General features: G+C 34.3%; 1 protein-coding gene across 7 annotated transcripts in view; it reads right to left on the reverse strand.

Annotated features, from left to right (window-relative positions):
- Positions 1-25,371, reverse strand: part of RYR2 (ryanodine receptor 2) — a 377,495-nt gene that overhangs the window by 95,264 nt on the left and 256,860 nt on the right. For all 7 annotated transcript variants that reach the window (XM_068184981.1, XM_068184983.1, XM_068184978.1 and 4 more), the window contains 17 exons: positions 23,665-23,779; positions 22,955-23,087; positions 21,721-21,824; positions 20,199-20,334; positions 19,334-19,520; positions 18,752-18,857; positions 17,487-17,607; positions 16,049-16,218; positions 14,161-14,381; positions 12,744-12,834; positions 10,096-10,236; positions 9,243-9,406; positions 7,143-7,221; positions 6,412-6,501; positions 5,215-5,352; positions 4,323-4,400; positions 1,556-1,631 (listed from right to left, as the gene is read on the reverse strand). In XM_068184981.1, coding sequence (XP_068041082.1) covers positions 1,556-1,631; positions 4,323-4,400; positions 5,215-5,352; positions 6,412-6,501; positions 7,143-7,221; positions 9,243-9,406; positions 10,096-10,236; positions 12,744-12,834; positions 14,161-14,381; positions 16,049-16,218; positions 17,487-17,607; positions 18,752-18,857; positions 19,334-19,520; positions 20,199-20,334; positions 21,721-21,824; positions 22,955-23,087; positions 23,665-23,779 — 2,150 coding nt within the window. The remainder of the gene's footprint in view (positions 1-1,555; positions 1,632-4,322; positions 4,401-5,214; positions 5,353-6,411; positions 6,502-7,142; positions 7,222-9,242; positions 9,407-10,095; positions 10,237-12,743; positions 12,835-14,160; positions 14,382-16,048; positions 16,219-17,486; positions 17,608-18,751; positions 18,858-19,333; positions 19,521-20,198; positions 20,335-21,720; positions 21,825-22,954; positions 23,088-23,664; positions 23,780-25,371) is intronic.

Consider the following 25,371-nt stretch of genomic DNA (forward strand, 5'->3'; position numbering starts at 1 on the left):
TTCTCTGAAACCCCAGAACATTTTTCTCAGGAAAAAAAAAAAAAACACTAAAGAAAGTATCTAAAAATAATAATAATTTTTAAAAGGAACAAATTCCCTGTAGGAAATATTGCAGACGTACCACTGGATGATGTTGTTTAATGTACATATTCTGAATTTTTCAATTAGTTCTGCCTATTTAAGTACATGCAAAATGAAAACCTAATCAGCAAGTCTAATGGCAGATTGGTTTTTTTGCATAGTCTGGATTTGTCTTAGGAAATACAGTGTTTAACACTGGGATGATTGGATTTTATTCTCTTATCACCAACACAATGTAATTGTACTACAGGACAGCTGAAGACAGCAGAATGCACTTGGTCCACATTATTCTTCTCTTCTTTACACATGGATAAAAAAAATAAAAAGACTAGCATATGAATATACTGGATGAAAACTCAGAGTTTTTGAAGGCCAAGTTTTGGTCAGCTGACAAATTAATCTACTTTTCATATACAAAACCTCTCCATCAGAAGCCTGTCCAATCACTGCTGCCACCTCCAGCCTTCCTATACTGCATAACACCTTAAACACTGTATAGTATTCTCTCTGAAGTGCTTCTCATAGGCAAAATTCTGCTTTCAAAGCTGTGAAATGCAGTTGAAATATTGAAATATCTCATCTTTCTGATGCCTATGACTTCCCAAACTTGGCCCATCCTGAGACTATTTATCCTGAGGAAGGTTTTACAGAAAAGGAGTAATACAAAAATTATATTAAGGGGAAATACAATTAAAGGTATGAAAATATAAAGTGATTATCAAAGGCACTTCCAGATAGAGCTTTGCTTATTTATGAAACCTTAACTGATATACCTTTCCTGAAATTTTACAAATTTAGACCAACTTTGGTGCTACAATAGACACCTTCAGATAAGGTAAAACCCTAGTTTCAATAATTTGCAACTAAGAACTTGTTTTCTCCATGTGCTAATATAGTGCTATCTGAAAAAAATCAGCGCTAACACAAACAAAGAAATGCTTTTAACACAGAAGAAAAACTGTAAATTACACAACAGATGAAAAAAAAAATTGCTTAGGTAAGCAGAGATCAGGAAGCACATGCAATTTTTATATGGAATCAAGTATCTGCTCTAGGTTTTTCCTCTTGTCAATTCAACACATGATATGTGCAGTACTTAGTAAACACCCTTCGGATCTACCTGCAATAAAAGAAGCAATACAAATGAAATCGTAGTCTATTGGGTAATAGTCTGAAAGATTAATTCTAGAAGGAAAATGGATTAATGTGCTTGAATTTATTTACAACCTTTGCGTTTCCTTCCCTTGACAGATTTGAATTGGTAAACTACTTAAACAAGAACAGTTACAATGGGTACTATAACAACTTTCAGGTACTAAAAATCACAATCAAATGTAGATACTTCACTGTTTCTTCTTTGTCAATTTAAATTTGCTGTTCCTTTTTGGTCTTTTTTTAAATGTTTTCTGAAATGCATGACCTAAGGTAGGCACAGAAAGCTTATAATATTGTAAATACCTATAGTTAACATTACCTTTTGCTTCAAGCTCCAGTTTCTTTTTCTTTGCCCATATGTTATGGTAGTTTTCAGCCATCATCTCAGCCATAGCCTTAGGAAAATGGAGAGCTTAGTGATGTCAGCTGCAATGAATAACTCTCAAGAAGGACAAGTTTCTGGTTGATATTAAATAAGTTTTGTTCTCTTGGAAGTGCAATACACTGTAATGGTTCACTGAAAACAAGCTTTTAATGAAAAAATACATAGAGTTTGGGTAGAATCAGCAGGGATATAAGAGTCAGGAACCTGGTGCTGAAGAATTCTTATTGCAGAAAACAAACAACAAAGAGAAGAATAGTCTGGAAATAGTACTGGAGTGTCAGATGGGGGATTTCATTCTGAAAACAAGGCCAAAAAGAACCCTCGGAAGGCACTGTCAAGGGAAAGAGAGAACAGCAAGACAGAGGACTGAATCAACATTGTTATTGCTGGCTGTGGCAGACTAATTATGAACTTATGGATATAGCTTCTTCTCTGTGGATACTGTGCTCATTTGTGTGACCACATTGTGAAAACCACCAACCATTTTAGAGCATAAGTTAATCTATATATTCTTCCTATAAAACAAACTTATTCAGACTGGTGAACTAGAAGCTGGACCCCAAACTAAACAAAATAGACAAGCTCTCCAGTGTCTACCTAGCAGGAAGTGTTTTAACATGACACAACTTTTTTAACTCGCCTCTACTGTCCTCCTGGTTGTGTAACCTCTAATTGTACAGAATCGTGGAATTTACTGCAGATTTCACTTTACATTTCTTTCATGAACCTACAGAGACCTTCCCATCTTCAGTAAGAATTTTGAGTAAGGAGTATTTCTCAATACCAATTTATTTATTTGCAAGAATACTCATGAATTGAGAAAGTTTTCAGCCATATCTTATCTGTCCAATAGACAATTTGTTTCATAAACTTTTTTCCAGTGAATAAATTATGATACATTTCTGTTGTGTATGGTAGGTGCCTTCTGTCATGCACACTCTGATCCTGGTATTTTGATAATCCCAAGTAGGACCTTAAAAGGATGCATATTAGTCTGTGTTTTCATAGCACCTAGCAAAGCAGAGCACTTTGAAGATGTTTTTAGAGCAAGACCTAACTGCTCATGGAGCTGGGATGTGACCAGGTGACTTAAGATCAAAATGAGGAGTATTTTGCAGACTTACAGTTTAAGACATGGTCATGATTCTTGCTAGCTAATGCTGAACTCCAACTTGAAAGATTTTAAACATTTTCTAAAATGTTCAAAATTACACATCGTTAATTTTTAAAACTCAGATCTCATTAAGACCCAGCATGTTTATATATTGCCTTGATATCCGTATCAGGACAATTGATAGCGGAAATTGCATTTTAATTAAATTTGTTTAGCTTTTAAATAACAGATTCTGAAGCTGGTTTCAAAGACCTCTCTTCATAGGGCATATGAATCATAAAACCAACAAGCTCTGCCTTATAACTAAGGGCTACAAAGGAAATACAAGTTATGACAAGAGTTAGAGGGTACAGCATAAAAAATTAAGCAAGGGACTAACAGAAGTTCCAATGCCTTTTCTATGTGACTTGTGACAGGATGGTTATTTTTAACTGGGCTTGGTTTACTGCATCATAATATTATGATGATGGTCACATTATGAGATGCTTCCTGAGCATTAAACTAAGTCTCCAAAGCCTTTAAACTATAATGAGTTTATACAAACATTAAATGCCATAATTGTAAGAAGTCTTTGTTATCAATTTAAAATAAGAACACAATGGTAGAGGCAGTTATTCAACTATCAATTTCATGAACTCTTTGGAATGATCAGCAATCTACTGACAGTTAATTGGCAGAAAATTAATAAAGCTCGTCAGCAATCTAAAACTGCTAGAACTATGGAACTGGAAACTGCAAGACAGAAATCAAGGAGTGGAAATCCAATGTGAGAATTTGTTTAGAGGTACAGTAGAGTATATACTGCACAGTTAGTCAATTAATTTACTACCACTGCTTTTTTGCACTATGGCAAAGCTCAGTACGGGCAAAGTTAAGCATGTGTTTCAGGACTCAATTGTAATCAGCTTTGAACACCATGTTGCCATCACTAGACTAGTACAAACGCTCCTGCTAACTAATTTAAAGCTATTTGATATACGCCTACATTGCATTGCAATTATACTCACAGGAAATTAGCAGATTGTAAAACCTAGCACCATACTCCAGCAAACACCATGGAAAAAATCCTATCTAATGACAGCAACAGACCATCAACTAAAACATATTGGTCCAAATAACAGCAACCTACTGACACATCTGTCAAAATCCTACCCCCAGTTCCTTCATTCTGTATTCTCACAGTACTTAATGGTTCCTGATTCTTGTTCCTTCAGTTTAGAGTAAAAAAGAGCGTTGAAAAAATGCTTTGTGAAAATGATCAAGAAATGAATGGGAAACAGAAAAATTTTATGCTGCTAGCTGTTCTAAACAGGTTTCTCTTCAAAAAGGCAAATGTTCACAAAGTGAACTGGAAAACTCAATCCAGGACTAAATAAAATTTTGAAGGTTTTCAGCATGAACCATGTTTTCTAAGCAACAGAGCATCAGAGAGCATTTGGTCAATGAAAAAGACCAAAAAGCCCCCACCAAACCCAAAGCATATCAAAATAGGTAATATTTGGTACTAAAAGTGTTTAAAATAAACTAGCAAAACAGTCAAAATTAAATTGTAAAACAAACCATAAGCATAAGGTGTTTCTGACTTACATGTACATCTCTGGAGAGGGTGACATTGCTCATGTCAATAGCTCGAGGAGTGTAACCATGGGCTGTATCTACAGAGATCTGAATGACAAATGTGCAAAAAACGTGGAGTCATGCAAGCATTTAACAAGATACTGAAAGAAATTTAAAGAAAAAGTCTCTAGATCTCTAGAGAGCAAAAGGATCTGTTGTGGCCCAGCTGAAAATATATCAGGGGTGGTAAACTTCAGTGAGAATTAGGCAAAGGGCAACAGAGTTTGTTCCCAAAGACAGATGGCCATCAGACACAAATCCCTTTCACAAATTTCACTTGAATTAATTTGAAGTTTGAACTTACTGTAGATGAGGATAAAATTATCATTGAATCTCTGCATTATCTAGAGATTCTTTTTTTTCTCAATAGGCAAAATCTCACACAATCTAGTTTAAGGTGAATTCAGGCAAAAATAAACTTTTAATTTAGCTTTTCAACCTTATTTCTACATTTAAGACTACAGCCTATAAATAATTATCTTTTACCTTCCGTCCCTCCTCGCCATCTAGAAAATATCACCATTTTTTTCTTTGTTTTTACTGTTGAAATTTGTCAGAGGTTTGCTCATGACACTGACACAAATGTTCAAGGAGTATAAAAAGTGACAGAGGTTCCCTGGATGACAAGCCACTGACACAAGAAGTATGGCTAGAAAAGGGGCATTGACAGGCTTTGCTTTATGGATTATGCAGTAACAGGTACCTCTTGCTTTAAAAATAAGTGTAATAACATCACATTTGTGATGTTATTTTCATATGCACGTATACGAGCATATAGAGCCCTAAAAGTTCAAAGGCTTCCTTTCAAAAGGCAGTTATTATTACTAGAGAATAACACAAAGTTTTTAGGAAAGTGGCTCACTTGACTGGTTTGAGATATGCGACGCGTCCGATTATACAGTGCCATGGAATCTCCTTCCCGTGTTCTTTCAATTCGCCATCCCCATGCCAGCATGGTTTTGAGTGATTCTTTGATTGGCCATCGATAAATTTCTTTCTCCTAGAAGAATGTACATGCAATAATAAACTTGTTTATTATGTAGCTGTACAGAGCAAAAAGTAACTACTGGACTTTTTCCTGGTTATACTGAGATGCAAAGAAATGTGCTAAATTCATCCATTATGTCTCAGGGTTATTGAAATGACACAAATAAATCATACAGATATTAAAAAGTTTATTTGTCATTTCAGAGGCGGGGAGAAGAATTCTGGCCCTGCAGGAAAATGATGATCTCTTGTGTTAACAGCTTGAAATCAAGGGTGAAGCAGAAATTATCAGGCGTGTTTTATCTGCTACATGAACCAAAAAACATAATCACAGAATCATAAACAAGTCTGTGTTTGAAGAGAACTCTGAATATCTTCTGCTTCTACCTTCTGTTGGTCAGAAAAGGTACCTAACTGGGCTATCAAGATTAGGTTATCTAGGTCTTGCTGCTTTATGCCTTCAACATGCAGGTGATTTCACTGCCTCTTTGGGCAAGTGATTCCAACATTTAAGCTATCAAAATAAGAAGGATTTTTAGAAAGCATTTCTGCTAAAGAAGCTTACAGCCATCGCCTCTTGTCGGGTCACTGTGCACCCCTGTGAAGAGAATACATTCATCTTCTCTTTAACTAATGCTTAGGAACCAGGAAACCAAGACCATATCTCCAGAAACTTTCTTTTCTTTAAGCTGAAAAAACCCAGTTCCTTCAGCATTGCTTCATTTATATCAAGTTCTCCAGATGTCATGGTTTTCTGCTGGAGATCAGACAAAGCTTAAACCTAAGTCTTCACTAAGCAGGAAGGCATTCCTGTATGACCTTACTGCAAAAACAGAATGGCAGTATCACATTTTGGTTTCGCCATAAGTTATGCCATGTAGATTCAGCTCTATGAGAAAAAGTTTGAGTGGTTTATTTATTATACAATGAAACCCTTCTATTTCTTTTCAGGATTTTGAGGAAGGCAACACAGACTAGTTGACATAATGTTTTCTTAAAATGATGAAAAGACAAGGCAATATTTTCAGTGATATTTCAGCAAACCTGGATCAAGGATGAACAAATCCCTTACCTTTTCAGACAGCAACTTATATTGTTTCATTAATGGTTGCACCTTTGCAGATTCAGAAAATGTTTCACCATAGGTCCATCCATTGGCAAACTGAAACAGCAATAAGAAGGATAAAATAGGGACATGCAGAAAATTATGAAAAATCCTTTCTATTGGTAGAAATTAATTGAATAATGCTTCTGCAGAACTTTTCTCTTGAAGTTTCCTTTCTACTATTTTCTCAAACAACATTTATATTATTTACAAATTAAAATATTAATCATGCAGTATGCCATCTTTTTGCAAAATAACAACTACTAAAGCAACCATATCAATACATTTTTCTTTCAAAGATTTTTATAAAGCAGAATACTGTACTACAGCTGAGGAACTGTTTTTTTTAACACTGGACAAACAAAATGCACAAAGGAATAAAAAGGATAAAGAGATTATTAGGTTTAAAAAAAAAAAAGAAAATTCTGGTCCATAAAACTGTTAAACAATGACCAATTATATTAACTCAAAAGTCAGTGAAAAAAATTATGAAATGATTAAACACTATTTTGAAATACTCATGTGCATTTAAGAAACTTTCCTGCAAATATATTTCAAGAAAATAGCATATCTATATCTTACCTACATACCAACTTGTAATATCATGAAAAATAAGAGCATTCAGAATAAAATATTTTAAAGATGAAATTGTTTCAAATAAAAATATGATTTTGCTTTAAGAAGAATGTAGATTTTACCTTTTCCATTGACCATTTGTCATGAGCATGTTCTGCATATTTGTTAATGAAATATTCTAGCTTTTCAGGGATTGTAATACTGAAAGTGAAAAGAAAATCAACATTATACCACACAGGCAAAAGTTAAATGTTTTTGTTGTAAAGAAAACTTCAAAATAAATAATAAATAATGCACACACCCTTTCCTGTGCTCTTCTTTACACATACAGTTTGCTCCAAGGCCCAATTAAATCAAGGAAGATATCTGAATTATTTCATGGGCACTGAATGACAACCACAGCTGTTGTAGGAGTTTAACTTGTTTGAAAGTGTATGCAGGGAAAAATCAATAATGAGATCAAGCACTAGTGCTTTTTGTCCTGTATTTTCTTAATATTAAAGGCATAACTACAACCTATAGTTTCAGAAATATGGTAGTAATGTATTGCACAAGCCCATTAAAAACTAAGTGTGCTAACACTTTTTGAAACATTATCTATTTTATATATTAAAAATATTTATCAAATATCAGTTGTTTACTTCATCAGCATTGCTACAAATGAAAGGGAATAACTACTTTTGATCACTGATGAAATAGTAATACCTCCCCTAAGATAAAGGATTTCAATACGAGTAGTGCTAGAGTGCCATCTACTGTGAAATAGGAGTCTGGATTTTCAGTCTTAAGGTGGAAAAAGCAGAAATGTAAAACCAAATTATGTCAGAGTAACAGTTTGCAAGAGCCTCACACACACACATAGGTCATAAAAGATTCATCCAGCACTGTCAGCAGACTTTTATTGTTTGAAAGATTGTATTTTGAGGGAAACTCTATTAATACTATAATACTTCAAATAATTTCAGAAATGCAATGAAATTGCAAGAACACTAACACCCTATTATCTATGCCTTCATACAAATAGGTCCAGTACTAGTAGGCAATGCAAGTTAAAAGAACGTAGGATAATTTGGAGGTTACAATGATAGCAGCAGTTCTGTCTTTGTCTTGAAATGTCACAGAACTGTTGACTCCTATAGCAATGAAGTGACATATAATTTCAGTAATATCAAGTAACATTTTCTGATAATTTCAAATCTATTCCAGCTACCTATATTTTTTTTTCTGAAATGACACCATGTAAATACTCAGTTAAATGATAATATAATATTCTTAGGAAATTTTATTAAACCTTCATATATTTTAACAACATCTTAGAAAAATGAATTTAAATGGTCACTGATGTCCTTTCTATGCTCCAGATTGGATTATGACTTTTACTGCAGTATTTAGATGTGCATACATATACAAACATGCTTTAAGGAAGGTGTCAATCTATTGACAGAACCCTGTGTGCTGAATGTTAATATAGGCAGAATATATATATATTATATTATATATTTTATATATATAATATAATATATAGTATATATATTATATACTCACAGGGGCAAGTGAAGCAAATGTTTTACAACAGGAATTTTTTTAAATATAGTCCATAGCCATGCTTCTGTAAGACTATGCTATACAAAGGGAAATGGCACACTTGCTGTGGTCAAAAATCAGGGCAGAAAATTTCCATTCAGATACGTGGTTTGTCTGGCTAATGTACTTAAAAAAGCAGGGCCAGAGCTGGACTGCCTAGAGACAATGAAGATTATTCTGCCCAAATCCCATTATTCATATTTTAAAAGATTATATGAAGGCACAATCAAACAATTTTCTGCAGGTACACTGTCATTCATACAAATATGAATTAGTGTCTAGATATATGCTAATAATGACAAGGATGATGTAGACTGTTCTACTTTTTCAGCTTCTAAGAGCATGCTGGTTTGTTTGCAACAGACATGCAAATACAATTGGATAGTTCTATCTCCTGAGTAAAAATGCATTAAAAATATTCTAAGTTGACCAAGAAATTAATGATGTAATTTGCTAATTATTGCTTTACTTGATTTAAAATAAATGCATAAATAAAAATATTCATATCTCCATTTTATCTATGAAGTAAGCATTCAGAAGGGAAGCTTTAAATTCACATCACACCAAACAACAGACTCCTCCCTCTTTTACACATTCACGATCAAAAAAAAAAACCCCAAGTGCAACAAATTCCTTACTTTGAGGTATCAACAGGTTGAGGATTAAAGTTCCCATCTGAATCCATTGAAGACTGCTTTTCCATCATATTGACATAATTTGATTCCATATAATCTGGAGGTAAGGCTCCTGCAACTGCACTCAGACAAGGCAAGGCCAATTTGAACAGTTCTTGTTCATACTTCTGTGGAACACACAGGGGACAGAAAGTGAATAGTGAAAGGGAACTTTCAACATCATTGGTGAAACTGATGCAGCAGTAGATGAAACCAAGCAGCCAGAGAATGGCTTTCTTACTCAGTGTGCAACTTTTTGTTCTGAAAATAAAGAAAACTGACTGTCCAAAACAGAAAGCTTGATGCAAATCTTAATCTTGCTCAAGTAAATGGGAAAAATGTTGACTTCACTGATAGCAATGCTAAATATTTTTCAGATGCTGGGAAGACAGCACAGCATTCCTTAACACTTAGATTTGAAATTAAACTCATGAAATTTTAAGCAAGTTTGTTAAAAACAGTCACAGAATGAACAACAAATACATACCAAGACATATTATTAACCTACTGTATAACACACAATTGATTCAAGGGTGCTGAAAGTACAACTACTAAATAGAGAAGTGCACAGATCTGTACAGATATATCTCAAGATTATTGCTTTAGTGTTATAATATTTTAATTAGGAGATAAAATTTTATACCTACATAAAATTAGAAGCTATAAGAGGAAGATTTAAGTTTATTAAAGACTGTATTTTTTTTCTTCAAAGTGCATGGTACAGTGTTGATATAAGCTGGCTAAAAATTACAGATTAAAGAAAAAAGGTTACACAGTAAGGATTTTACAGTAACAGATGGATACTAAAATTACTTACCTTTTGAGATAAAGCATCAAAAATACCCCAGAACAACTTTCTGGATAAATGAAGTTCTTCTTCTGAGGCAGCACCAAAGTTACCCCATCCACTTGGCAAACAATAATACTTCCAGCATCTTTCATAATGATTTGTCAGCAACTGAAACAGAACATATTTTGAAATCAAACAGAAATGTAACTGCTGAGGTTCTTCCATTCTGGCACTCCAACATTACTCAGATGCTACCCGAAAAATTTCTATACTTTTATCAATAGGCCATGCTGTACATATATATTTTTTAAATCACTGGTGCATATACAACCAGAATGAGCAGCTTTTTCATCTTTGTTTCAATACCATTTTGCAAAGCTTTTTTTTTTTTTTTAATATTGCAAGTCACAGTCAGAAAAGAGCTGACATGATTTCCTTTTTTCGAGTCTGAACAAACTTCAAGTTGGAAAAATGCAGACATTTATAACATAAATGTGTATATGTGCATGAATAAAGACAGGAAATAAAAAAAACCAACCCATATCTGATATGTAGAAGTGAGGATTTTGATAGTCAAAAATATAATCTTGATACTGCACTGTTCTTTTATGCTTTCAACAGATCAGGAAAAAATCCCAAAACAATACATGCAGTATATTTGTATATCTTCATATTTAAATAATCTGTTAATCTTTATTTACTATTTAAATTGTTGGATGACTAAAGAAAAAATGCAGAGAAGAACTTAGATGCATATAAGATGTAAATAGACAGAAGTTTTATCATTTATGTAGAACCACAGGAGTCTCAGAAATATGGACTCTAAGAGCTGAATATATTTTAAAATGTTTTTAAAACTATATTCAATTATGTAATGGCTATACAAGTTTGCTTTTGGACTACATGTAGAAAATAATATATATTAATATATTTTTAAACCTAGTCAAGAGAGTAAGGTATGTTTAGTCTTAGAGAAATCCCTGATGAAGCACCAAATATTATTTAAGAGGAAACAAAAACAAGGCAGTCCTATTCCAAAATGTCTGAACTATATGGAATACAGAAACAGCATCACAGATTTGAATTTGCATGCTGCTTAAAACCTGAGGCAATTTTTAACTGAAGAAACCAGCAAATGTATTCACAGTAGATAGCACTGTATTCTGATTCGCCTTCACCATTTTCTCCTCTCTTCCCATTCAAACTTACATTTTCAGATGTCTGATTAACTTACAGCGGCCTCTTTACATTACGATAACTGGCTTGCCAGCACAAGCCCATACAGAATGCATACTACAGTATTGCAATACTTTCAAATCAGAAACACAGCAGATATGGGTAGAAGTCCCTTGTTAAATCACTGGAAATCAGTTTATTGTCAGTGAAACCTTTTAAAAGTTATCGGTCTATCTTCAGATAAAGAGTTCAATTTCTTCAGAAGTATTAGTCTTTTAGGTCTCAATGGACAAAATTCTTTGCCCATGCTAACACCATGGTTCTTTTCACATCTGTATTGTCACAAAGCCTGATTAGCCAAAAGGATCCAATTATTATTTCCTTACTGTTCAGTTCAGCAACAAGGGCAGCTCACTGCAATCATGACCCTGGTATCATAAAATCTGTTCTTTTAGATGAACAGATATCAAGGAGCTGGGTTTTTTCTTCCCCCCTCAAAAAAACAAACCCCATAGCACTAAAGCCATACAGGAAGTGCCAAGTTACTCTTTGGTTTTAGCAACACATAAATTGCCATAACGCATTAGAAGGGTCCCCATCAGGGCAGTACACTAAATTATTGACTGTTTTTCTCACAGACATGGAAGAATGGCTGCTCCAGAATCTTTTGTTTGATTGAGAATTTCTTGGGGGGCATAACCAAATTCTGAAGTCTTTGGCAGGACTTCAGCAGCAAGCCCTGGCTTTGAGCTTAACAATTTAAATTCCTCTTCTTACATCACAGTTGCAGATGTGCTGATGTGCTCTTAAAGCATAAAAATATATCAAATAAGAAAATATTAAGTATCCAATGCAAAACTGTGGTAGGAAAGCATTAAAAAGGACTGCTGAAAAACAGTAGGGAAGGTGTGGAAGCAAATGTTTATTAAAAGTGATGATATCAGGAATTTTTAAGGAATGTGTCAGCTCCAAAAGGAAAAAACCCTCATTTTTCTTATGCATTAGGAATCAGAATAAAAGGATACCACTAAACTTTTGGGAGCTGAAAACAAAATGCAACATTACTACTAAACATTATTACTTAAAAGATTTCCAGGCACCACCAACAGAGAAAAAGTCCTTTTTCCGAAAGCAAGGAAAACCAATGCAGAGGTGAAATGTAAGGGCACATACAAACTGTAAATTGTTATGTATTGTGCACTGGATTCTGCACCCTGCCCCCAAGGAATTTTCTATTCTGTTTTCACATGGGCTGAAACAAACAGGAAATAATTAAAGGAGAAGCAAACATTAAACCCAGACTTCATAATTCCGTATGGATGGATGTAAATTAGACTGAATTTCTCTCAAACCAACAATTTATCCTGAAAAACTATGGTCTTAAATTACTGCAGAGTGGAAATAATATAACAAAGATTACAGAGAATCTTCTCCATGCAACTATTTTCTGTTGCATTCTGTTATAAAGAATGCTGTTGAATACTAATATTTACTCTTACCTTGAGAGGCATCTTTGCATGTTCATTTAACAGAGGTACATCAAATACTAATCTCCTCAGCAAATGCTGCATCATGGAAGGCCGCAACTGCCTAAAAGCAGACAAACCATTTCAAAAGGGTGCACCAGCACAGTTTCATGTAAATAATTGATAAATACATTAAAGCAACATATCAGCTCTATGCTGTTAAAATTCTTCAGATGCATAAAATAATATATTCCTTGTGGTGCTAGGGTACTAGGGGTCCAGAAGAAAGCAAACAAGTGTATACCAAAGAAAATATTCTGAACAAGCTGAAAATTCAATGCTTCAAAGAAGCCAAGAAAACATCTGATCTACAGACAGACAAGACCAGGAAAAAAAAAACTGAATTTTGATAATGTGTATTAGGATCACCATGCCCATGAGAAAAGGATATAATGTTAATTTCCTGTAATATATCTCAATTATTCTTAAAATATCTTAGAAATTAATGAAGATGTAAGAGATCTCTTAGGATGTGCTAAACAATTCACAGCAGTGGGCACCAACTGGAAGGACAGAAGAAATTCTTATAATATAAATTTTAGAATGGTATGGACATTAAAGCTTTCCAGATAAATAGTAAAATCTGGTCAATTTTATTGATCCCTATCAATGCAATATATATATTAAATGGTCATATCAAATACCATCTAATATAATATATTTTTGCACTTTTTTTTACAGTATTATAATATAAATGTCTGTCATTTCTGGGCACATATCCACACTATTAAAAAAAAAAAGTCATGATGAAATAGTAAAAAAAACCCAAACCAAATCCTCTGGTGAACTGATAGCCTAAATGTGAACTGTAACTAGAACTTGAATTTATATTTGCCTAGTCATCTTTTCATAACTGAGCCTTTGAATTTATAAAAAATTGGATAATAACCAACTGGTTTTGATCCTGGAGAGACACAAACAAAATCTGCCCAAATCTGTTCAGTAAAGAGACATAACAACACTAGTCATTGATTAGGATTTCAAATGGAACACATCATAAATAAAACTCTACATAGAATTAGATAAGTTACTGAATATCAACCAGAAATCTGCACAGCTAAAATTATTTAAATGGCAATTAAGTCTATGTATAACTCCACAATTCCAGAGCTTTTTCTTTTTGCATTCTCTCAGTTAATCACCAAGGTTCTAATTTAAAAGATTTGGTGATGTCAGAATAACTGAGGACTGAATGAATGAGAACTGAGGAATGACTGGTAATTAATAAAACTGCAAATTGAATACAGTATCTTAAACACTATCACAATCTTCTTACGGGAGGAAAAAAGTTTTAATTATGTTACTGGCATAGTTCTGCATTCCTGTATTATAAATATCACAGATTGCTTCATCACTTAGCATTCCTGTAGAGCCAGGACTATTTTCTTACCCACAGATGGACAGCAAACACTCTTCAATAGAATCTCGCTGAGCTTTGGTAAGAGAGCATCCCTTTGAGAGTCTGTACACAGTGTGTAATAAGGAATCGATGAGGGAAGCATGGTGCTCCGTGCCAGCAAAAAGAGGAGCACATCTGGTCAAGAGAGGCAAGACTGCTGTGCAAAGGTATCGATTTAGAGCCAAAGCCATATCTGTAGCACTTAAAGCAGCCTATAAATTAAAAGGGACAGAAATTAGACTTGTTTCATCAGTGTGGTTACAAATGCAAAGAAATTGTTGTTTTTGCTCTGCAGTTATAAAGGGGGAAATTTCCAAAACACAGAAATGATGATATGATACCTACTGGAGCTAGATGCCTACCTTCTTTTTTTAAAGTCTCATAGATAGCTTTTGTTTTGTTTTTAATGAACAAAAACAAAAACAGGAAATGTGGCCATTCTAAAACAAAGTGATTCTCAAGATTGTATTGAAGAATGTCAGAGTTGCTAAACAGAACACTCCAAAATCAGGTAACACAAATCAGTATCTTTTTGCTATGAACAAGGGCAAATTCCATGTGAGTTAAAAATCCTCATCTGCTTTTTCTTAAATATCTGGCAAAAAAGGACTTGGGGGTATTGGTCGACAGCTGAACATGAGCTTGTGCCCAGGTGGCCAAGAAGATTAATGGCATCCTGGTTTGTTTGAGCAATAGTCTGGCCAGCAGGCAAGTGATCATGTCCCGGTACTGAGCACTGGTGAGGCTGCATCTCCAGTCTCCATTTTTGGGCCCCTCATTGCAAGAGGGGCATCAAGGTGCTGGAGCATGTCCAGAGAAGGGCAGTGGAGGTGGTGAAGGGTCTGGAGCACATGTCCTGTGAGGAGCAGCTGAGGGAGCTGGGGCTGATTAGCCTGGAGAAAAGGAGGCTCAGAGGAGACCTTATCACTCTCTACAACTGCCTGGAAAGAGGCTGTAGTGATGTCAGTCTCTTCTCCCAAGTAATGAGACAGAACAGGAGGAAATGGCCACAAGTTGCACAAGGGAAGGTTTAGATGAGATTTCAGGAAAAAATTCTTCATGGAAAGGTTTGTCAAGCATTGGAACAGGCTGCCCAGGTAAGTAGTGGAGTCATAATTTCAGGAGTTTTAAAAAAACACAATATATATATTCCAAAAAGTGGATATGGCACTTGAGGATATGGTTTAATGGTGAACATGGTGGTGGTGCTAGATTGACAGATGGACTTCATAGTCTTAGAGGTCTTTTCTGTCCTTAACAATTGCATGATTCTATGATCCTAAATAACAACATCATTATTTTCAGAAAAGAATGTCATAAAAGGTCAAATAGGAAAACCAAATTTAATGTCTTAGCCCTCATAATAGCTCTCTAAATCTAAGCTTTCTGGACCAAGACAGCTAAAAGAAATTAGATAGAAATAAGACTCACAGAAAAAAAAAAAAAAAGGCAGCAACAGTGAGGAGGAGCTAAAATAGTAATGTAGTCATTTTCTAAACAACAATGTAGGTGTCCCTAACAAATGCACAGCGATTAACACTTTCTGTCTATCTATGGAAAGAGACTCCCGGTCACTTCTTCCCTGCTGCTTCATTGGCAGTTCATCTAATTTTGATTCCATAGGACAAGCTCAGAAAGTCTCCTGGGGAAAAGCATTGCATCTTTTGTAGGTAAGGGTATCAGTTCTTAAAAAGTGAGCATTACACTGCATGATACATCTTCAAATATTATCAAAGCTCAGAAGCAACATGCAGGTCAGCCAGCATTTGAGAAACACAGAAGATGTGAAGACAGAAAAAATGTTTTTCCAAGGGATGAAAAATGCTGTAGTGTTCAATAAGGTAATAGAACCAACATAAAAACAGACTGAAACCCTTACCGTATCTAATGAGGCAGCAGCACGAAGGTCTGGCAGAAAGCCAACTTCAAGAAGGTGTAGAAGAAAATCCTGGTCCTCAATTCCATAGACCCTGTCAAGGAACAAAACCATGGCTGCCTTGTGATCTGGGCAAAACCCCGCAGACATGTCAGGTTCCACCACAGTACCATCTAAAAGGAAGAAATAAAACTTCAGTGACAAGGATTCTCCTTCATCAGCAGACTAGGCAGTCATGCTGCTACCTGACAGAGCTTTTCAATCTCTGTTAACCCCTAGGCATCTTCCCCATATTTTTGTTACACAAAGGAAACCTATTTGCAGTTAAATGAAAAAGAATGCGTAAGACAAATTCTACCCAGGGACCTCAAAGTCCCTGCATGCTTTTCTGTTTATTCTTTGTATATTAAGAGATTCTTAACAGTTGATATTCTAAATGCTAAGTACCTAAAACATAATAATTAACCCACATAACTACCTAGTTCTCAGCAGAAGCAGATGGAAAGTAAAAATTACAAGAACTCTGCATCAGAGATCCTGGAAATGCAGCATTGGTGAGCATATCTTTAATGTATGACAAAGAATTAAGAATGTGCTAACAAGTCCTATCTATCTCAAAACCTTCAAAATATCTGAAAGGAGTTCACTGAAATATTTTAAAACTTTGGTACTTTCATTTTGGAAAGGAAACAAGCACTTCTGTATCTATGAGCTGCAGATTGCTACTGAGGATTTCACCTATAGGTCTATCCCTATTTGGAACATAAATAAGTAATAGTAAAATAGACTGATTGATCTTTTTATCTCTTCTAGTGTAGCCTATTGGAAAAACTTGTGCTAAGAGTGTCTAAACAATCCAGGTTGCATTTATAATGCTTTCTCTCCAGACACACAAAAAAGCAGAGGTGATTCCTTTCCCTTTCATATAGGTGCTCACAAAGCTCCCACTATTGCAATCAATTTTATATAGGCAGGAAAAACAAAGAAATGCCTTTGCCTATGTATGCCACACCTATCTCTTCACCAGAGTTGCTGGAGAACAACTCTGGTGTCTTAGTAAGATCTGCTAGAAGCAATTGATAGGGTTAGAACAGCAAGAGCTAAGGATTGTTATTGAGAAATGAGACTTCAGTATTTTAAAATAGTTCTAAAATCAGAAAGCATGCATTTTAAAATTTGTTTTTAAAGTTGTAATAGATTTTTGTAATTCAATTTAACAGGATTTATATCAGTGATTTAGGAGTACACAGAATTGTTGACTACAGCATGCAGAAAGATTTTTGAAACGTATCAGATACACATGATCTTTCTTTTAATTCTCATAATAAATTGTTGAATTTCTATAATTTTCTTAAATGCTGAAAAAATTATGAGTGTCAATATGTCAATAAATTACAAATCATAAGAATAGGATGGGAGAAAAAGTGTAGAAAAATCTTACCTTTTGCTATGGTTGGCATGTGGAAAGCAATACTGATTACTCCCACCAAATCTTCAAGTGGAATCAAAGACCGTAGAATTGATCTGATTCTAATGGCTTCCCCTTTACCAGCATGGATTAGCTAATAAAAATACAAATAAAAATTAAGCAAGAACTTCTTTTTATCTTCTACACAAAGGAATAACTGCTCCCAAAATTGCATTATAATTAACAATGTAAATTTCATGCAATCTGCATCGATTTGCTGTTGTTTGGATGCAAATGTTCAAAGTTCATTTTCAGAACAGAAATTAATAAAGTGAACAAAGCCTTAAAATATAGCAGCATATGGTGGGAGGGGTGGGGAGGAAAACAAAAGCAGATTTTCAGGTGGAAAAAATTAGGGTTTTTGTCCTGGTCAAATAAGACGCTTTCAAGTATCTCAATTGTTTGTTTTGCTTTTTAAAAAAGGCAGCAAGACAGGGAGAAAACAAGACAATTTTTTTATTCAAATGAAACAAGTATTCATACCCTGACCTTATTAACTACATATATCTCTCCTCTCTCAATCCCTGCCCAAATCTGATACTGATCTATACTAATGTACATTATTTAGGGCACATTCCAGGGTAAAATGAGAAACTATGTATAACTAAATTTCTGAAGAATAATAATGTATATTGAATCGTAAACAACAAATATTTTCTAACAGTTTCAATCTCTTACAAAATAAGAGGTAAAATTTTATAGTGTTTCTAACTCTTTGTATCTAATGCCTGAATTAGTGACAAATTTTCTTTGAGATTTGTCAGTGTGAAAAAATTTTGAGATATTGATGTGTACGTCCAAGTATAATTCTCATTCCTACATTTAAAAAAATGCCCTATTTACATGCAACTTAAAAAGTCTGTTTAAAATAAGTATATAAAGAATAAAACCTTAGTTTATAAAAAATACATCACTCTACACCATCCCAGCAAATAAGGACATTTGAGGAATTTTACTGCCACAACGGACAGTCAAACAAACAAACAAAAAAAAAAAAAAAAAAAAAAAAAAAAAAAAAAAAAAAAGCAAGGGAATAATTCCTTTAAAAAGAACAGCTTCTGAGGATCTTTTTTCCCTTGCCAATCAGAACAGGACATTATGTCCACTAAGATACTCTGTAGCTATACCACTGCTTTATCACCAGATAACACGATACTGAGAAAAAAAGGAATGGCAAACCCATGACCAGTAAAACAAGTATGCCTTTACCTTCCAGTGTATGAAGATGTAAAACTTACATGCATTTCAGGGGCACAACGTCCTAAGAGATCAATCAAGGCAGCATAAAAGGTCATGATTGCATTTCCCATGTGAATAGTGTCATCTTCTTGTTCTTCTATTTCACTGTAATTAGTTAGATGTTACAACAAATAAAAGATTTAAAAAATGAACGTTTTAAACAACCGTAATAAATAAAGAAAATCAGCTCATAGGTGTAACAGCTTACAGAGAGTGGCTTCTGTTAACAAATGGATTTACAGCAGACTAAGACAGAATGTATTTTGTATCTAAAAGACTGCAGCAAGATCTCCATTGTAACCACAGGTACCATTTATCTGTCTCATTTTGCATCAGTGGACTGACTTTTAATGGAATGAAAAAGACCAAACAGAATTCTAGAGATGTCTTAATATTTAGAGAGAGTTACTTAAATTAACAGTGCAGAGGAAGGACTGTTTAGCGAAAGATAAATCTCTCTCCGACACAGAATCCAAGGAAGACTGAACTGATAATTCACACGTTAAAACAAAAAAGTCATTTCACATTACAAAACAAATAAACAAATATGATGGCAATGTAAGCAATTCTATTGCACCTACAGGGTTTTACTAGATCCATTACTTGGGGAAGGTCCATCTCTTGTTCGATCTTCTGATATTTGTATTGCCTCCTCCATGGCAGCAAGCAACCCATTGCCTCCTTCTCCTCTTAGAGCAGGACCAAAACACTCAGGTCGGCGAATAAGCAGTCTGACTACAACATTAGCATTTTCCTCCACACTCTCTCCTACCACACAGAACAAATATAAAAATACAACATTATATCAAAAAGAGTTCTGAAATATAATCAGAAAAAAGGTACACAAAAGAGCAGAATGCATAGATACTTTTTACTACAAAACACTTTAAATATCACAACAGAGTTACATAAGCACATATACTCCCTTATTACTGCAATGAAATAAAAAAAAAAAAATCCATGTTTTTATTCAAAACCAATTAAAGCCAAGGAATTAACTATGTAATAAAGGATTTTTAAAGCACCACTGAAACTACTGAATTTTAGTAAAGATTCAGTCAAGTGCAAGGGTTAATGAGGAGACCAGTATAATTGCTTGGACACTAAAACTGGACTATCTAAATCTTCATAAAAGATAGGGCTTTGGCTCTGTATCTACCATGAATTTACCACAAAAAGATTTTGGAATCTCTGCTGTACTTCCAAAGAAGATGTGGGCATTTCAAAAACCAAAGCTGAATCCAAAAAATGGGGCACAGGTTCACAGGACCCTAGATGCCCATTTCACAAGTCATATAAGTTAATTTGTGTCTTTAATAATTCTACACTTTCTGCAGGTTCTTTTAATTCACAGTAACTTACAAAGTTAGCTTGTCTTACTATTTAATATTACAAACTTATTTAGATATTGGAGGAAGTTATAAAATGTTTAGGCTTCTATTCTACCATTGCAAAAAACAGCGAAACGAAGAAAATCCAAATATCTTTCTCCTTCAACTGGATTCCATCCGATGTCTGGGTAGCCTTTACAAATCAACAAAGGACAACTCTGCAACCCACATCCAGCCAAGTAGCGAACCACCTAAAAGTTGGATGAAAAATATATTAATTCTGAAAAAGAAAAGAAGTGCAGCTTCAAAGGAAAGCATCCTCATACATTGTCAGGATATGGTATCCTCAATCTCTTATCCCTGACAAAACAGTATCATACCTTGGGTAAACCAGGTCTTTCTTAGCTCACTTTTCCAGTTATTTCCTACTCCTGCCATGAACTACATGACCTACTTATCTCAATTCCATCATTTCACTCTCTAGAATATGCTTCTCTATGTTACCTCATTTCTCTTGCAACTCTGAGCATTACAAATTAGTCATTTTGCAATATTCCCCAACCACACACCATCCATAATCAAAAACATATTTTTCTTTTCTAAAGAATAGAAGGTCCACTCTTATTTTGACCATTCATTTTCACTTGCTTTTTCTTTTTCCTTTCTTTTTTAAACGCACAGCCATAATTACAGCAGTAATTACACTCCCTGTAACTCAGGACTAAAGGCTCAGTAGTAGTTTTCAGTAGGCCCATTCCTTTCTGAACTGTAAGAATTTTAAGCACAGCCTTTAGCCAGGCTGGACAGCTGCGTCTTGCTGAGCACTCATAAGAATGGTGAGACTGAAAATGTCCTTTTAAACACACATGGTCCATCTTCCTGTTCCAAGTAAGGAACATCAGCACTTTTATTACTCCTGAAAGATGTTTTCCTATGAAGATTACATCATCTCCAGAACCTGAGGTCTTCAAAAAGAATTGGATTTTGCAATTCCTTGGTCTTTTTTAAAAAAAGTTTTTAATGTCTGCCTTGAATCTGTCTTTCCATTACTTAATCTGCTTTTTTTATCCACTACTGACAGAGTAACTATTATTCTAGTCCTCCTTGCAGCAGCAATTTAGACATACTACAAAATTGTCACAGATTCTCTTGAGTGCTTTATTCTTTAGTGTAATTAATCCAAATTTCTTAAACTTTTCTGCAACAGGTTTAAATGTTACGGGAAAATACAACATATATAGACAGATATCTCTAGGAAAACTTGTCATATATTGTAACAAGTTGTCACAAAGCTCCTAGTAACCCTTATTGCCTCATGTCACCTCTGCATGTTACCATTCAAAAGTACAACAAAGAAAGATTTTAGCAACCACGTTTTGTTGGATATAGACTCCACTACTGCAAAATTAAAAGCTGCCCTTGAAGCAATTCCTTTTGGCTACAACTATGTGTGTAATATCTGCACACTCAGTTCAACTCTTCAGACCACCGGCAGAAAGAACAACCAACCAGATTCTCAGTCTTCCCCTGAAAAGTACCAGAAACTCCCATATAATCTTGGATTTTGCTCACTCCAAGAAACAAGTATCTTCTCCTCTCCACAGGGGAAAAAAATGCTTGATCAAGAAGCTACCAACCTTCTCCAGATCAGGCTCCCTTAACGCCAGAGCAAGTTCATTGTTATCCATTACAGATGCAGCAGCCACATCTAAAGGAGTTGACCCTCGCATAGAAGGAGAGGCTGTTAAAATAACATTTAGTTTTAACACCAATTTAATAAAACCCCACAAATTCATAGGAAATGCATTAACTTTTTTTAATAAGATGCAACATTTTGTATTAGTTAGCACATGATTATAAATATATAATTTATACATCTCACTTTATAATAAAGCATCACGCACTTGCATGAAATTTGACACTGATATGAAATGAAAATACAATATGAATGTTCAATCTAAAACCAGCTTGTCTTGCACATTCCTCTTCTCATCATGTACTTTGTTTAAAGACCTCATTCTTATTTTCCTGACACAACTCTGTTTTAAGGAAAATGCAGTAATGATTTTGTCTAATACAAGGACATGCCACCAAATCCATTGAAATAGAAAATATCTTTACACTTTAAAATATAAGATTGTAAGTTATGTATTTCTTCTAAAAATGACTACAAATATAGCATTAGAAGAATCTAAGGTTTTCATATTGACATTCCAAAGGCATTTGATTTGGACTCTTCAAAAAGATTTTGAGTTTACACTTCTGTTCTTTGCTTTTACATTAATACATTTGTAAACATTTAAAAAATTACCATGACAATTCCTAAATACCTATATATTGTCAATTTCAAGTACTAAATTAAATAAGCATAAATATATTTCCTCTACAACCCTTCAGGCAAGTAAAGGAAAGCAAACATGTTAAGAAAGTTTCAAGGTTCATTTCTGGGCATCTAATCAAGGAAATGAGTTCTGTGTTTCTCCCACAGTCATAGCTGTATACTGACCTGAACACAGAAGAAATTGTAGGGGTGCAAGCTTGAGAAGAGAGAGGTAAGCCTTAATGAAATGCTGCCAATATCAATGATTGTCTTTGTAAAAACAAGAATATATTCTATTCCTCAACATTAGCAACTAACCACTAAGTCTCTCTGAATGTTCAGGCATATACAACAAAGTGTAATAAATTAGCTCAGCTTAATGCTACTGTCAGGGGAGTTGTTTAGAGCTAGCAATACAGTTAATGAAGGTATTTTGCACCAGAAATACGAGCAATTTCAATACATAGTGAGTAAACAGAGGGATGAAGAAAGATACAGATGGTTTCATGTATAAATCAGCAGGAAGTTTTAAATTTTATTTTAATACTTACCGAGGCCAACACTGCTGTTTTCCAATAAATAGCTAAGATGATCAAACATAGCTTTTTGATTCTGCCTGCTGATGCGGCAAAAATAACATAGAAAACGACAGCAGTTTGCCACCATCTTTGGGAAAGTGATTTCCTAAGAAGCAAATAAAACCAGACTGAAATTCAAACTCTAATACAGACATAAAACATGCAAATGATCATTTATATAAAGCCTTCTTACATACTAATATGTAGGTGGTATACTCATTGCCCCTCAGGGAAATTAACTGTTTAGGTTTCTCACTGGAATCAACATGAATTTCCCAGGTAGACAGAAGCACCTTAAGCTTCAAAGATCAAGGTATAAACTTTAAAAACTAAAGCTGGGATCACCCACAGATTCTAGATTCAAACATGAAATAAGGTGTATGCTCAGTTTCCTAAAGTTTTTTTTTAATTAATTGATAAAAAGATCTACCCCTTAAAACATAATAAACATAGAAAGTGCTACAGTTTTTTTTTAAAGCATCTAAAATTACAATGCTAATAATACCTTCCTCTGGAATGGAAGGACAGATTCTTCTAAAAAACTTAGTCAACTATTATATTAACAGAAATTATTAAGAGGTTATGATCCCAGTACCTCCAGTGAAAGCTCAATGCCTTACAGGAAAAAAGCTTTGAACAACTCTATCATAAACTCTCTTCCTTCTAACAGTGAAATACTTTACCTTGGATTCTCCTCCACCAAGCACATTCACCATCACTTCCATGACAGTTTCATGCATACCTAAAGCTCTCATGAGATTTGGATGTTGGTAAAATACTTTATTATTCATGATGTCTCTACAGGAAAACAAAATTAAAAAAATGTTATGGACCAGTAGTTTATCTATTATGTTATTTGCAAAGCTGATTTACTGTGTAATTCTTCACCATCTCCTGAAGTAAAAAATTACCTCAGGGACTCATCCCATTGAGTTTCAATCTCTCATGTCTATTTTTCTATGCATATTGTGGAAGAATGTGACCTTTGTTTTCCCATATTATAGGTAGTGCACTAATTACCCATTAATTACACTGGAGTAGAAGACACTTCTACTTTCACTAGAAATTCCATTCAGATCTAAAACTATGTTCTGAGAAAAGCATCATCAAAACTGCTGTATTATTTTATATTTTAAATTCAATCATGCAATATTTTTGGACAAAAAATGCCTTTTAGATTATTAAAATGTGGAGACATTTGCTATCTGCCATCAAAAGCAATTAAAAAATCCTAGGGGAAAGAGGTATCCAGCTATCTTCTAAGTGTCAAAACCAGAAGCTAAACAAATATTATTCATGAGTTACTGTTTAGCATAACTCTCCTACATATTTCATCAGAACAGATTTTCATATTAAAAATCAGACTTTAAGATCATAATGTCAATATTTTATTTGATATTGTATATAAAAAAATGTGTAGTTTAAAGAGTGATTAAATTTCTAAAAAATATAATTAGTCTTGAAATCAAATACAACCCATAAATAACTGTGAAAGCAATTAGGCCATGGGAGAAAAGGATTAGCAGGTCACTAGAGAAAATACTGTTGGCAACTCTTCAAATTTCACTGTACGTTTTAAATAGTTTTGGTTTTTTTTCTTCCTGACCTAAAACTCCTTCTCTCAGGCAGGAAAAATTCAGCCTTTTAAAAGATGAGATGTAAAGAAGACTATTTGACACTGAGGTGTTGATTCCCAGTAATTTTTTCCCCAAAACCTAAAACTGAATTTCATATCTGTAATGATGCCTCCAAAAGCTGTCTCATCTCCTTTCTGCACTAATGCTTCAGGCTTGGAAAAAACCTCAATGGTATCAATCTTCCAAGACATTCTAAACTCCTGGTTATCTGCAGCAGCTTTCTTTTACAGAAAGCAGTACAGAAAGTCAAAATGTCACCTCAAGGGCTGGCCAGCAACATTGCCCTACTTTGCAAATTACATCCACTTTCAGTGTTCTGTTTAACTGTGAACTGTATTATAAAATGTCATGCTTAGGGAAAAAAATCTTAACTGTATTTCTGAGGAAACTGAGTTTTAAAGCAGCAATAAGTAACACTTCAATTTCTGAAAGAAAGAAATACCACTCACAGCAAAAAAAAAAAAAAAAAAAAAAAAAAAAAAGGCATTTCTGAAAGGGTGTTGGAGCTCAGGAGCTCAGATTAGCCTGTAAAAGGTTCAAATACCACAGCTGGGTAACTTACAAGCTAAGCAAGATATTATAGAGACTACTAAGAAAGGTGATAGGAAGTGGTAGTGAGGACAGTGGCTTAAGTTACACCAGACTTTTACGTATCAACAAATAAACCATTAACATTAAATATATTCAGTAAATCTTGCTTCTTAATTCACAGTAGAAAATGTTGAGGAAAAAAATGTATAAGAACTAAACACA

Source organism: Anomalospiza imberbis, chromosome 3, assembly GCF_031753505.1.
Source record: "Anomalospiza imberbis isolate Cuckoo-Finch-1a 21T00152 chromosome 3, ASM3175350v1, whole genome shotgun sequence".
NCBI lineage: Eukaryota > Metazoa > Chordata > Aves > Passeriformes > Viduidae > Anomalospiza > Anomalospiza imberbis.